General features: G+C 35.1%; 1 protein-coding gene across 1 annotated transcript in view; it reads left to right on the plus strand.

Annotated features, from left to right (window-relative positions):
- The window catches only part of LOC128014048 (nitric oxide synthase, brain), a 41,805-nt gene extending 28,130 nt beyond the window's left edge, over positions 1-13,675 (plus strand). Inside the window, exons 18-29 of the mRNA XM_052597290.1 lie at positions 895-1,069; positions 1,834-1,972; positions 2,469-2,547; positions 3,460-3,653; positions 4,370-4,539; positions 6,211-6,421; positions 8,049-8,136; positions 8,233-8,354; positions 8,788-8,936; positions 9,226-9,420; positions 10,409-10,527; positions 11,493-13,675. Of these exons, the coding sequence (XP_052453250.1) occupies positions 895-1,069; positions 1,834-1,972; positions 2,469-2,547; positions 3,460-3,653; positions 4,370-4,539; positions 6,211-6,421; positions 8,049-8,136; positions 8,233-8,354; positions 8,788-8,936; positions 9,226-9,420; positions 10,409-10,527; positions 11,493-11,508 (1,657 nt within the window). The 3' untranslated portion in view covers positions 11,509-13,675. The remainder of the gene's footprint in view (positions 1-894; positions 1,070-1,833; positions 1,973-2,468; positions 2,548-3,459; positions 3,654-4,369; positions 4,540-6,210; positions 6,422-8,048; positions 8,137-8,232; positions 8,355-8,787; positions 8,937-9,225; positions 9,421-10,408; positions 10,528-11,492) is intronic.
- Positions 13,676-14,314: the final 639 nt, after the last annotated feature.

A 14,314-nucleotide genomic window follows, 5' to 3' on the forward strand; every position in this document is an offset into this window, starting at 1 on the left:
TAGTAATTCAGGCAAATTCTTAATGGTCCTAAAACAGACCTAAATGTCATATTAATTTTCTTTATGTAAAGTATATTTTATTTATTTCTTTTTTTTTTTGTTTGATGTTTTGATCACTTGTGCCACAAAGCAAAAACTTTTTTAATGCAAAAAAGGCTTAAAATGACTAACTAATACATTATCAATACAAATTATTATGGTAATTTAGGACTATAAAAATCCACATTTCAACTTAAAACATCTGTCCAGCTGCTGTCGTAAACTTTGAAGTATAATAACTTTGTTGTACAATTAATTTAAAATTAAATCACATTACATTGGCTTAAAAATCAAGTTTTATGTAAAAATAAATAAATAAATAAATAAGAAATATTGTTACATTTTGATGTGTTCAATTTATACAAAACATAAACTGACAGGGTTTTTTTTTTATAAAAAAAAAAAAAAAAATTTGATGACGGAAACTTGTTTATATGATATTTTCTTATATGCTTTTTTTTTTTATGTATTTGGTTTCTTCCGGTGTCTTGGTAGTCCCCCATGCTAAAATTGAAGTTCATCAACTACTTTAAAACTAAATATACAAAGAGCAGAAGAACAGCAAACAACCATCTAAAAGAAGTTTAGTTTGAAAAGAAATTCAATCAAAAGAAATTTCACACTTTTTGCAAACCAGCTTTGACTTGTGACCTTTGCACATATGCGTAATCTCCCCTCTGGCCTTGAATTTGATCTTTTTTAGTTTTCATAGTTTCAGGATCAAAGCTCATAGCCTCTGGTCTGTTGTCCACAACCATCCCACTCTCTTGATATGCATCATTTTGTAGATCCAGTACATCTATTTGTTTGTGTTCATGTGGTTCTGGTGTTTTCAACACTGTTTCTCCCATGCAGATTCTCTGTGTTTGGCCTTGGCTCTCGGGCATACCCACACTTCTGTGCGTTTGCCCACGCGGTGGACACGCTGTTCGAAGAGCTTGGTGGGGAGCGAATCCTGCGCATGGGAGAGGGAGATGAACTCTGCGGCCAAGAGGAATCTTTCAGAACATGGGCCAAGAAGGTCTTTAAGGTACTGCCATAAGCGAGCAGTGGGCTACAGTCACTACTTTGCATGTTTTATTTTTTTATTTTATATATACTGTATCTATATGTGTGTGTATATATATATATATATATATATATATATATATATATATATATATACTGTATCTATATGTATATGTGTTTATATGTATATGTTCAGCATATATTTATATATATATATATATATATATATATATATATATATATATATATATATATACTGTATCTATATGTATATGTATATGTGTTTATATGTATATGTTCAGCATATAATTTTGTAACAAAATGAGTAAATAACTATAATATTAAAAAGCCATTTACTTTGTATAGTCAGATTGATTCAGGTGTACTGTATTATTTTTACATTAAAAAAAGCTAATTAAGATTTGTTTGTTTTTTTTGTTTTTTTTTAATGTAGACATTTAAAGCCTAAAAATAATTGCAGTGAACTGTATATTTACTGCACATGTACTTTTTTATTACTGTTATTATTCTTTTAATTGAGACATTTTTACTTTTACTGTGAATATTTATAGTACTGCACGTGTAATATTTATTTATTTAAACATTTTAATCTTAAAAATATCTACAATGTTCATGTATGTTACTGCATCTATACTTTGTAATCTTTTTTTTAAATTTTTTATGTAGACATTTTTAAGCCTAAAAAAAGTATTGGACAGCGCTTATATTTATGATTTAGCGTCTCAAAATGTTGTTAATAATTGTGTTTTATCCTTTTTAACCCAGGCTGCATGTGACGTTTTCTGTGTTGGCGACGATGTTAGTATTGAGAAAGCGAACAATTCCTTGATTAGCAACGATCGTAGCTGGAAGAAAAGCAAGTTCCGGATGACATACACAGCGGAGGCACCAACACTAACGCAAGGTACATTGCTGCTCTAATACCTTCCATTCATCAAGGAATGACTCATCGTTTCAGAAAACCAGTAAGCTGTTATCAAATGTAATGATACTTAAAGTCTACCCTTGTGAATGGTGAAGCTTTTTTTATCGCCTCAAAGTTTATGAAGCATGCCAATTGAGTCTTGAAGGGCCTGCCATTTTAGTGGCTCATTAGCTTGATATGCATTGTCTCAGCGCTGTGTTCGCATTACCCAGAGGATTGTAAACACTTCTTTATTCAGTTAATGAAAGTGTAAACAATGCATTTAGGGCTTCCAAGCATGATTTCCAATGTCACAGACTTTTTACTGTTTAATCTAAAGTTCTCAAAATTATCTTGAAATGGGCAGCTCAGCGATATCTTCAGTTTAATAGCAAATCAAGTTGTAGGGAATTTAAATTGCCTTTTGATGTTTTATATGCTCTAATTTCACACAGCACATCTTTAACTGTTGATTGGTTTTTGTGTCCACTCTCAGCACTTTACAGCGTCCATAAGAGGAAAGTTTACGGGGCCAAATTTCTGATGAGACAGAACCTACAAAGTCGCAGATCGATGTATGTTTTGCTAATATTATTTCTGATTTCTAATTGTGTGTGTGTGTATGTGTGTGTATATACACGCACACACAATGGCTGCTTTATTAGGTACACCTGTTCATTTGCTTGGAAACACAAATTGCTAATCAGCCAGTCACATGGCAGCAATGCATTTTGTCCTCTAGATGTGGTGAAAACGACTTGCTGTAGTTTAAACCGAGCATCAAAATAGGGAAGTTAGGGGATTTAAGTGACTTTGAACGTGGAATGGTTGTTGGTGCCAGATGGGCTGGTCTGAGTTTTTCAAAAACTGATGAGCTACAGCAGCAGAAGACCACAGCTAAGAACAGGAAACGGAGGCTACAATTCTCACTGGCTCACCAAAATTGGACAATAGAAGATTGGAAAAGCATTGCCTGGTCTGATGAATACATTGTACCCATCTTCTGATGGCTACTTCCAGCAGGATAATGCACCGTGTCACAAAGCTCAAGTCATCTTAGACTGGTGTCCTGAACATGACAATGAGTTCACTTTACTCAGATGGCCTCCACAGTCACCAGATCTCAATCCAATAGAGCAGCTTTGGGATGTGGTGGAATGGGAGATTCACATCATGGATGTGCAGCTGAGAAATCTGCAGCAACTGTGTGAAGCTATCCTGTCAATATGGACCAAAATCTGAGGAATGTTTCTAGCACTTTGTTGAATCTATACCAAGAAAAATGAAGGCAGTTCTGATGGCAAAAGGGGGTCCAACACGGTACTAGCATGGTGTACCTAATAAAGTGGCCTGTGTGTGTGTGTATATATAGATGCATTTATGTATGCATGGTAAAAACCCTTTATTAAACAGAAAACTGAATTGACTAGAACTGTTTTGAACTGACTAGAATGGTTTCATATTACCATGTTTTCTTTGTCTACCAGCCGATCCACTATATTTGTGCGCCTTGATGCCAACAACCACGAGAGCCTGAAATACTTGCCTGGCGACCATTTAGGCGTCTTCCCTGGCAACAACGAAGTTCTAGTTACGACTCTTATCGAGAAACTGGAGGATGCACCACCTATCAATCAAATTGTGAAAGTCGAGTTCTTGGATGAACGAAACACAGCATTGGGTAATGATGTGAATGTTACACTCATCATAACATTTGCATACTGAATTTCGATTATTATTATATTGTAAAACACACCCTTTAAAAATCACAACAACTTGATATATGCTAAAGAATGAATTCAGGATTTATCTGCTTTGGCTTCATTGAAACAATTTTAGATTTTTGTTTCTTACGGTCAGTACTAATAGGGCTGTGAATGAACATGGATGGAGCAAACATTTTCAGAAATATCTCACCTGATACTTTTAACAATATAATTGCAGTTTTTTTGCCTGTGGTTCCGAAGGATGTACCTTTTTGATATTTCTTTATGGTGTTAAAGACACTGCATCTCTTTTTTGCAGAGCTGTACATGTTTGATAATACTGACAGGAAATGTACAGTCTTTTCAGTTTTAATGACAGGACCTACTTGTCTTTTAAAAAGATTAGCTAAAGTGAGATTGAGAAATATGTCAGGATGAACAGAGGGAAAATGAGGTTGCTGCAACTCTTTCTCCTGCATCTGACAATCATTACAGATGTGGTCTCATTGAAACCTGCATTATTGTGAACAAAAGAGGTATTTTAACAAAAGTAGATGCCTTGGGCGCATTATCAGCGTACAGTTCACCCAAAAATAAAAACTCATTTACTCATTCGCATGTCATTCCAAACCCATATGACTGACTTTCTTGTACCATGGGATACAAATCAGAAGCTCATTATCTTCTGCAGGTGTGATTAGTAACTGGACGGATGAGTGTCGTATTCCTCCCTGTACCATCTATCAGGCTTTCAAATACTTCCTGGATATAACCACCCCTCCGACTCCCCTGCTACTGCAACAGTTTGCTCCTCTAGCCACTAATGAGAAACAGAGAAATAGACTAGAGGTGCTCAGCAAGGTAAGAAAACACTGAATAACTGCACACACTCATGCATTTCCCTTATTATCTGGTAAGACATTTATTTGTATCAATATAAGCCGTGCTAAAGTAATGATCTAAGACCCATTTTCACCCACTACTTTCTTTTATGACAAAAGATGTCACGTCGCCACATGCGTCCGTGTCTTTTCCGCCTCAAATCAGCAGTAATTTTCTCAGTTTGATAACTTATTAGCTCTGAAAATCAACCCCCTCCTCCCTACTTCCTTTTTTTCCTCCCTCCCGTGCCAGTTTATTCTCTCTCACACAAGCTTCTCAGTGTCAACACCAAGACATGGAAATATTTCTCTTTCATTGCCTCCCACTGGAACGCTCTTTAATGTTGATAAAAAATGGCTGCTTAGTTAGTGAGCCATCCTTTCTGGTTCAGATGATTCTGATGAAGGAATGGATCGAGCTAGAGGAGAAAGACAGAGGGACATTGACACATTCTTTCTGCTGAGTTCACATCAGTGAGGATGGCAACTCCCCACAGTTTCTCTCTGCCTGTATAAAATTATACTTTTGTATATTTAAAGTGCTCTATTCAAAAGTTTGGGTTAAGTAAGGTTTTATTTTTTTTTTTTTTAAGTATCTTATGCTCACCAAGGCTTCATTTATTTAATCTATAAAAAAAAACTGTAATATTGTGAAATTTATTACAATTCAAAATGTTTTCTATTTGAATATATATATATATATATATATATATATATATATATATATATATATATATATATATATATATATATATATATAAGAATTTTCAGCTCCAGTCTTCAGTGTCACTTGATCTTTCAGAAATGTATCTATTTTGCTGATTTGTTCTCAAGAAATTCATCTTTGAAAACAGTTGATATTTTAATGGAAACCGTGAAACATTTTATTTCAGGATTCTTTGATGAATAGAAAATGTAAAAGACCAGCATTTATTTGAAATGGAAATATTTTGCAACATTATAAATGTCTTTACGGTCTCTTTTGACCAATGTAGTGTCCTTGCTGAATAAAAGTACCAATTTCTAAAATTCAGCTTCATCAGCTTTTCAGATTAACATCCATAAAGTTCCTTGCCATTGAGTTTTCTGTGAAGCAGTCACAGTAAGGTAGTAATGGTAGTGTTTTGTTTTTCTTGAAGCAAATAGTCTATATGGTGAACAAATTGTCAGAAAAATAAAGTACTGTAAAGTATGTGATTTGCACGCCGCTGTATATTCTAGTCTTTTGAAACCATGATAGTCTAGTAAACACAACGATTAGAAGTATACAGTCTCTGTAAACTGCAGTTGTTGGTTCCTTTTTTGTAGCGTTGTTGAATGAGAAAGAACAGCCTGGACATTGTGCTAGATAACCTTTTATATTGGAAAAATGCAGTGCCATGATACTGAGTCGATGGTGACAGAATTTTCCCTTTTAAGGAGAGATCTGAAAATATCTTTCTGGCTTCGTTTTACAATCACATGACTAACGCATTTAAGCAAATTTGAGTGTTGACAGGTTTGTTCTTTTTTTTTTTTTTTTTTTTACTAGATTACCTAGAAGGTGCATACAGAATGTTTTGAGCCATTGCCATTCATCCAGAGTGTATGTGCCAAACCAGAGCTACTGGGAACTTAATGATGTAATCTACTTCATTCTGTATCTCCTCAGGGTTTGCAGGAGTATGAGGAGTGGAAGTGGTATAATAATCCCAGCATTGTGGAGGTGTTGGAGGAGTTCCCATCCCTCCAGATCCCCTCCACCCTTCTCTTGACCCAGCTACCCCTCATACAGGCACGATACTACTCCATCAGCTCCTCTCCAGACCTCCATCCAGGAGAGATACACCTCACTGTGGCAGTGGTGTCCTATCGGCCCAGAGGTAAAAAATAAAATAAAACATAGATTCCTAAGGCATTGCTCTTTTATAGCTCTTAATAGTACTTTTAGTTATGTCCCATTAAATAATGACTGTAAACAAAGACTGTAAAGATGCTAAAGTAAAAACCTAATTGGTAACTGTAATTTACATTACACCATATATGGAGATAAAAACATGTATCATATGTAATTTTACTGTAAAATACTGTCACTTTTAACATAATATAGATAAATTGAATTAAGACCTAAGATTACCTGTTAGATTTATCCAAAATGAATTATATTTTGTTTAACCCCTAAAGAGACATCAGAGCCAGTGGCAAATGTCAGAAGGACTAGCCAAGACGAGACTGCTCTTAACCGTAAACATGAGCACTGATCGCGTGGAGCTGATAATCTCAGATATTGGTGAATCGCATTTTTAAATGGGCACTGTCTTTATAAATAAATTGAGTTTTAAACTACTACATTCTTGCCTGAAATACTTTTAAAACTACATTCCATGCCACAATAACAGTTATATTTTGAAAATAATCCAAATAAATGGTGTTTGAAATCACAGTGCTGCGTAAAAACTCAACCAATCAGCATGTTTAGCGCCCAAGTCCCGCCCCCGAAAGTTCCAAACTTTTTAAAAAGTTCTACCTCGTGGGCAGTTTTTTTTTTTTTTTTTACTCGGAACTTTATATAGATCCTGGTTCCTGCAGTGGAAACACACAGAGTACCAGCCCAAAGTCCTCAGTTCCTGGATAAAGTTCCAGCAGTGGAAACGTGGCTATATTTACTGTTGTTACTGAATTTTTATCTAATAAATGTAGCCTTGGTGAACACAATATACTTAACCACAAACTTAGTAGTATTTTTTCTTCATTTTGCTTTATTTGCTTGATCAGTATGCAGAGGTGATGGTCACCGGAGACAAATTTGAGATGCTGATTGTACCAGGTGCTATTGGTAATGCGTCTCTGCTCATCACTTAAACACCAGATGGTTTAAAGCAGGTGTAAATAGGAACGGATGCTGTGTTTAACCAATGCAATCCACTTAACGGTGTTAAAAACGTTCCCAGTGCTTCTGTCACTCGTCTCAAACTGTGAGAGTCACACTAAACAGCCTCCACTTTCAACAGTTACAATGACATACGGCCCGAAAACTCCAATTTCCCCAACAGCGGTATGGTGTGAATAATTGGGTGCTTAATACGAGACTATGAACTTAATTAACAATTTGACTGAAGTGCCTAATGAATTGTGGATTGTTGGAAGAGAAACCGGGCTGGTTGTCGGTGGTATTTGTCTGATTCTGACTGTTCGTATAATAACTGCTCATTTATTTTAAAGATAGGGAGTACATAAAAATTTAATTATCAAATTAATTCTAGATCTGCTTATTTGTTGTTAAGCCTTTCTAGTTAACATGCGCGAAACTGTGATCCAATTTCTCTTCCACATTTTAAATGCATTGTAAACATGTAATTATGTGCATAATGGTGTGATTGCTGATAAAATATAGCAATTTCACTCCATTTGAAGCAAGTGATGTCAGCCCTGTAAAGTCCTAAATTGTTAAGCGTTAGATCGGTGTCAGAGGGTGTCAGCTTAAAGGATTGTGTGTTTTATTCTGGCTAGATGGAGAAGGTCCCATACATCATGGAGTGTGTTCCTCCTGGCTCAATAGCTTGGAAGAAGGCGATACAGTGCCGTGCTTTGTCAGAGGGTAAAGCATTTCTATACTTCTCAAATATGTCCTCTAATGGTAGTTTTCTTGTGGACTTGATTTAAATCAAATGATTTTTTGTATTTTCTGTTTCAGGGCTCCAACGTTCCGAATGCCAAAAGACAGCCAGGTTCCATGTATTCTGATTGGTCCAGGCACTGGAATTGCTCCATTCAGAAGCTTCTGGCAACAGAGACTGTATGATATTGAAAACAAGGGTAGGTTTTTGGTTGCATCTGAATGTAAATCGTGCATTTAAATTAACCGTTCGGAGAAAGGAAAGCATATTTTGTTTGATTAATTTGTTACCAAATACATTTATAAGTGTTTTTGTAGAGTTACATAAAAATGTGTGTATTCATCCATCCATGTATAGTTTTTATTTTGTCATTTGAACTTTTACAAACTCAAATTTAAATGACTAATTTAAATTTTCACTTTTTGTGGAATAAAATGAATATTTTAAGCTGTTAAAATATCTAATTTAAGCTTTTATTTTGTTTATTCATGTAATTTATTGTAATTTAAATGGTACATTTGTTTATTAATTGAACATTTGTATAATTAACATTATTACATATACTTTAAGTAACATACTTTGGCATTTGTCATTGAGTTAAATCTTAAATTTGCCATGTTTTATTTAATCAGGAATTAAGGTATGCCCCATGATCTTGGTTTTCGGCTGTCGGCAGTCACAGATTGACCACATTTACAAGGAAGAGACCATCCAGGCCAAGAACAAGGAAGTGTTTAAAGAGCTTTACACGGCATACTCCAGAGAGCCTGGGAAACCAAAGGTTCGAATATAATGCCTTGGCAAATATTAGTGAGGATATTTAAAATCCATTTATACTCCAGCATTAGTGAGGATTTAGCTAGCTGCTCATGTTGATCATAGAGACTAATGGGAAAATAAAAAAGGAACATTTTGAAGTCTTTGATTTTCAAATTCAAAATTATTTTTTTATAAATTCACAGAGCAAGGCAAAGCATTTCTGACTGATCAAATAACAGTGGAACTACGCCTTGTGGCTCTTAGATATGTTTATCCCTTTACCTCATAATTCTTCCTTTTTTTCCTCTCAGAAATACGTCCAGGATGTGCTTCGCGAGCAGCTGTCTGAAACGGTGTACAAGTATCTGAGAGAAGAAGGTGGACACATCTACGTCTGTGGAGATGTCACCATGGCTGGAGACGTACTGAAAACAGTCCAGCAGATCTTTAAACTGCATGGAAACATGTCTCTGGAAGATGCTGGCTTCTATATCAGTAAACTAAGGGTTAGATCACACTTTTTCCTAACTTTATACTGTAGTTGGTTGTGGTGCTATTCGGCCATTAATTTAAAACTGACCTTATATATATTACATATAATTATATATATATATATATATATATATCAACATTATATATAAATCAACATTATATATAATTTATTTGAATGAAATTTTTTGACATTTATATTTAGCATTTTATGAGTAATCAACACTTCATCAGCAAAACTAAGAGTTAGATCACACTTTTTCCCCAAACCTCATACTGTAGTTAATGGTGCTATTCATTTAAAACTCTCTCTGCGTAAGCAAAGGTAAATCATGTACAAGGTCATCAAAGAAGTTTGTTTATTTTTTTTTAATTAATAAAATTTTATTTTTACATTTTTCTATTTATTATTTAATTATTAATTGATAAGTTATCAGCAAAACAAAGAGCTGTATCCCACTATTATAATAAAGCATATAGCGTTAGTTCTGGCAGGTCAAGTGAGTCAAGCTTGCATCGGCTCACTCTCAGCTTATCCACATCTACCTGGAGGAATATGGCGCCTATCGCGGCATTCCTATATATGGTCTATTGAGTAATATTCAACAGCTTTATCATTTAGTCAAGAGCAAATCACCCTCCTCCATCCCCAACTCCTCCTTTTGCCACAGTCAGTACTAGTCTTTCTGATATTCTTTGTTGAATTAGACTCCTTTTTATCTTGACTCCTTTTAACTTGAACACTTAAATATTATTAAGAACATTAATGATATCTGCTTTGTTCCTTTTTGTTTACCCTGGGGTCAGTTCATGACAGGCTGCATGGATGGGCAGAGAGTTTTTTGCCCAGAAAAAAGAACCATACCGACAAATCCAAACCGCATGCCAAATGTCAATCATTTTGACAATAGTAGCCCTGACAGAACTATAGTTAGTGGTGCTTTCTGGTCATCAGAGTTGTTCCAGTTACTTTTCCAGACTGTTTTCTCCTTTTTCTCATTGTAGGATGAGCATCGATACCACGAGGACATTTTCGGTGTTACCCTGCGCACTTACGAGGTCACCAACCGTCTAAGGTCGGAGTCTATTGCATTCATCGAAGAGAGCAAGAAAGACACAGATGAGTAAGTCCTGTTTGTTTATTTTCCATCCATACTCCTCTCTCCTTAAGTCGCCTTGGGTTATCCGGGCTTGTAGGAGGACCTTGCGCTGTGTAGATTACTGTAGATACAGCCTCTGGACCAGCATCACTGAATGCCTGCTGTAACCATAGAGACGGAGGCTGAGAAGAGGCTGCAGCGTAACAGGATTAGTGAGAAGAGAGTGGCTGTGCTATTCTCTGTTTGTGCTCTCACAGATAAGAGCTTGTTCATCGCACACTCGCTGTGAGATTGGAGGGAGGGAGGGAGAAGTGCTTTAACCGTAGTGTGCGCTTAACTGGCCTTTTTGCTGGATGGCCACCATAGTTTCTGTGAGAGGTGTCACTTATTTTGATGTTTTATGATGAAAGTCCTTGTGTTGGAGGACGAGAGCTACCTAACGGTCCCTTGCCATGTGTCATCTGGCACTCTGGATAGTGGGCAATACTGAATAAATATAACGAGATAATTAAATATTGTCATGAAATGTTGCAATGAATTCATAATGTTACAATGAAATGTGAGCTTAATTACGTACATTAAATATAAAAGGGTTTTATTTTTTAGCTGTCAATTGCTTACTATTTCTAATGGATTTAGTTACATGATATGCGGATTGATTAATCAATTTAATTGCAATTACATCCCACATTTACTTGCGTAAAATGGAAAGATGGCATGAAATATGGAATACACTATTGTGCATAAATCTTGGGTTGGTAATGTTTTCAAAAAAAGTTTTTGAAAGAAGTCTCTTATGCTCACCGAGGCTATATTTATTTGATAGTAATATCTAGTAAAAGCAGTTAGTTTTTATAATTTCATATAGGCTAACTGTTTTCAATTTGAATATATTTTAAAATATAATTTATTCCTGTGGTGGCAAAGCTGATTTTTTTTTGTCCTCTCTTTGTATCTTCTTTAATCTTTTTTTTTCTTTTTTTTTTCAGGGTGTTTTGCTCATAGTTGCATTTTCCGCCCATATCGCTGGTTTTTGTTCATGCTCCAATCAGCCAACCAGAAGCATGATGGGACACCAACCGTGATTCACGAAAACTGTGCCAAGTTTGTCTGTTGAAAATTCTTCTTTTCTTTTTTTTAAATGGAACATTTAATTTTCTTTGCTAGGTCTTGTTTGATGTGCTATGTGCTATGATCAAAATCTGCATTAATACAAGTACCTTTCACTTGAATTTCTGAATGCACTTTTTTTATGTGTCTTAATGCTTTGTCCTGAATAATGGACTGCGTGCACTTAGACATGGCCTGCCTTTTTTTCTTTTTTTTTTTTTTTTTTACATGTAAGCAAGATAAGTGGCTTTCCACATGTGCAAACATGCATAAATATTGACTTTACTTTTGAGAGGTGAGAGGTTTTTGGTTAGGTTAGCGAGTCTCGGGGGTTATTGTGCACATTTTGGTGAAAGACCAAGTCTCTATCCATGCTAAAAAGAGAGGATCTGCTAGTATTTACAAAAAGTGAGTCTCCTTAAAAGAACCAAACATGGACTAGTTCACACTGTCCTTGGCCTTAAAAGTGGGTACAGTAGGTTATAATATTGAATATAAAATGTAAAAAAAAAGAGGAAGTAACAAAATACCCAGAAACAAGCTATCTTAAAAACACTATGGTACAGTTTTTTTTTTTTTTTACATGTGTGAAGAATTAGTGGGCGACTGAGAATTGATATGTCAGTATTTCCAAGTTAGACCTGTACAAAACCATGCTCTGTATATTATCACTTCTAGAATGAAACACACACCGCTAATTGATTGCACACTGGTTACCATGCATCTGAACGTGCTGAAGAGTCATAAGATATGGTTAGATATCCCCCCCGAGGCTAGCCGTAAGCATCTGTCTTGTTAACAACTAGCCCTCAATATAGAATGAATTATAATGGAATTTAAGTAAAATAATTATTCTTTCGGTTATTATTATTTTCTGATACACCATTTAAAAATACACACAACTAGATAAAGTGGCTCTACTATTGATCAAACTATGATGAGACCACCTTTCAATATGCATTTATCTCAAGCTAACCATAAGAAAAGGCTTTTCAGGAGACTGAAAAATCTGTCTAGGCTGGTTCTTTTATGAAACATCCTTGAAAAGCTGATGAAAATGAAAGAGGTGATGGACCTGCTTTGCTTTATTATACTTCCACTATATCCCTTCTTCCCTGTTTCTCTGAGACATGGCTGTGATGACCCTACTCTTTGACTTCAAACTGAGACCTGGATCTCTTCTTTAAAATGAAAAAGTCTGTTGTAGTTGTTGTTTCATATTAAAGGGTAAACATTTGCAACAAAAAGCAAAAAATCAATGCGGCGAATAGTTCATTTTTGCATGCAATGCCTCTTTGATGGCTTTGAAAGGACAGTTTTCTGGCGATGAATCCTTTAATAAAAGTCACTGTTTTGCTTTCAGAAAACGGTTAAGTTAGATCCTAGCTTGCTTCTGATTTGTTTTGTAAACTTTTGAGTTATGAGTGGCCTCTGGCATGAAAAATATTACATGAGGTAATTTGATTTTGAGGGGCTTTGCTTTTTGTTGTCTTTCTGTAGGAGAATATTCTTGTTCTATGTACACTGTTAACACTGAATGTTTCCCTCCCTGCAGTTGAGTTTCGCACCGTATAAACTCTGTGATTTACAAAAAGTTGGGCAAAAAAGAAACACATGCATATATTAAAATCAGTAAATATCTAAATATATATGTATGAGAATTTTTTAAGAATGTATTTTGATTATGGGTGTTGATTTGGTTTTGTCCCTCTGAGTTGCTTGTAATATTACGTGAATATGATGTCTTATTAGTTCGGGGGAACTCTAAGCATTATTCTGAATGCATGATGTTACCGTCCTGTTTTTCTCTTATCCTGCACCGTGTCTGTTTAACTGTTGTGATTGCGTCCTTCCTCTGTGACTGGACAGAGAAGAAGCTTACGGGGTTTTCTTTTCTCTTTTTGTGTTTGTTCTTTGCTGCTGCTAAGAGAAACCGTTCCAATCAATTTCCGCTGTGAATCTTCTATTGTGGAACTTCGCACATTGAAACATTTGCCATTTTAATGCATATACTGCAAGAACTTTGCATCTACTTAATAATAAAAACATTTGTATGTCAAGACTTGAAGGTCTTTGCTGTTCTTTCTAAAGGGAGGAAATGTTGAGTATATATGCACTGTGAAGTTTGACATTTGTAATACATGAAAGGATATGTGAATGGAAAATTTGAAGTCAGAGGTTGCACTTTTACTTTTATTTCATTGAAATGTCAATTTGGTTAGCTATTGAATTTCTATGGGAAAACACAGGCAATGTAGACAGTGTTGCCAAGAGTATCCGATATCATCTTATTTTTATTATATACAGTATGTATTAATTTGGGAAAGGATTAAAACACAATATTAAAATACAATTCTCATCCTTTTTGACCCCTTAATAGAAAATAGTCCAGGGCACCCACACAATAATTTTTGACCTCCAGAAAAGCATAAAAGTGATTCAAAACAGCTTCTGACGTTGTAGTAAATTCCCATTCGTATCAAAAATATGATAGTGGAGTAATATATCAAAAATCTAAGGAAATAGGCTTCCTCTTATAGCACCATTAAAGATATGTTCTGTAACACTTAAAGTGGTTCCACTATGAATACGGGCCAATGAATCACTTTGTGTGTGCTTGATTTATATAGAGCAATTGAATATTTTGCTTTTATATTTAAGTTGGTATCTAAATACAATTACATTTATTATGATATTTAAA

This window comes from Carassius gibelio, chromosome A5 (genome assembly GCF_023724105.1).
Source record: "Carassius gibelio isolate Cgi1373 ecotype wild population from Czech Republic chromosome A5, carGib1.2-hapl.c, whole genome shotgun sequence".
Lineage (NCBI taxonomy): Eukaryota > Metazoa > Chordata > Actinopteri > Cypriniformes > Cyprinidae > Carassius > Carassius gibelio.